Below are 943 nucleotides of genomic sequence, written 5' to 3'. Positions count from 1 at the left end.
TTTTGCGGGGTTTATACATTTTTGAGGGCGTGGTTTGTCTTTTAAATCTGGTTTATTTCTTCCGAATCTATGACGATGCCTTTTGATTGCATAGATTCTGCCTTTGAGTATGGTTTATATCCTTTAGGATATAAAGAGGACTGCCTTTTGAATTTCTGGTTTATATCTTTTGAGTATTTTGTGTGTTTGCAAAAGAGGGCCTGAGGTAAACGTTATCTATCGCAGTATATCGGCAGCCTGAGAATTCTCACTGTGCCAGGAATATGTATCCAGGCGACCCGTCTTTGACAGCATCAAGAAGATTGACTTCCCAGGGGCTGCCTGCGAGGAGAGCAATCAAGAAATTCATATTTATAGGCAGAGTTCCCGTTCCGAGCCTGCCGTCCCAAGAGACACCAAGGGAATGATTTTTGTTCTATCTGTGGGAGTCGAACAGCTGTCTGAACCTTCTGCATATAATCCCGTTTACTGCGATGCTTTCCTGAGAGAGTCCCCGCGCCCTCGTCGCTGTTTTAAAGGCCCCATGCCTCTCGTTGCCTGTGTATCCAGCCTCGGATTATGCTAATGCCATGCATGATTGTGGCTGAATAGGAACGAGCATGCACACGTTGGAGCGCATGGTATAGATCAATCAGGAATGTTAATGGGGGCTCCGGAAAGCATAGGATTATGCTGAAGGCTCTCGGATACAGTGCGATGACAGCGGCAACCGTCAATACCACGACAGGGAAACGCCAATTTTTTTACTTTTATTGTTCTTTTTTTTGAGATGCTAGAAGAGGGAGCTACTGACCTACGAAGGGTACGAGTCCCTCCTGCTCGTGGGTGATGGTCTCGTTGCCCGTGCACGCCTTCCGCCCGGGGGGAAGGCGCTCCCTGAAGGTGCAGTTGAAGTGCTGCGTCCAGAACTCCTTGAACCACACGTTGCGGCAGTTGCGCTGGA

At 48.1% G+C, this 943-nt stretch overlaps 1 protein-coding gene across 1 annotated transcript in view; it reads right to left on the bottom strand.

Moving 5' to 3' along the window:
• The window catches only part of LOC119581935 (metabotropic glutamate receptor 8-like), a gene marked incomplete at its 5' end in the record, with an annotated part of 173,067 nt that overhangs the window by 83,607 nt on the left and 88,517 nt on the right, over window positions 1–943 (bottom strand). The window contains 1 exon segment of the mRNA XM_037930107.1: window positions 794–943. This exon segment is cut by the window's right edge and continues 78 nt beyond it. Within this exon segment, the coding sequence (XP_037786035.1) occupies window positions 794–943 (150 nt within the window).

This window comes from Penaeus monodon, chromosome 15, assembly GCF_015228065.2.
Source record: "Penaeus monodon isolate SGIC_2016 chromosome 15, NSTDA_Pmon_1, whole genome shotgun sequence".
NCBI lineage: Eukaryota > Metazoa > Arthropoda > Malacostraca > Decapoda > Penaeidae > Penaeus > Penaeus monodon.
The sequence above is the reverse complement of the archived record's forward strand: the minus strand, read 5'-3'. Positions and strand labels throughout refer to the sequence as shown.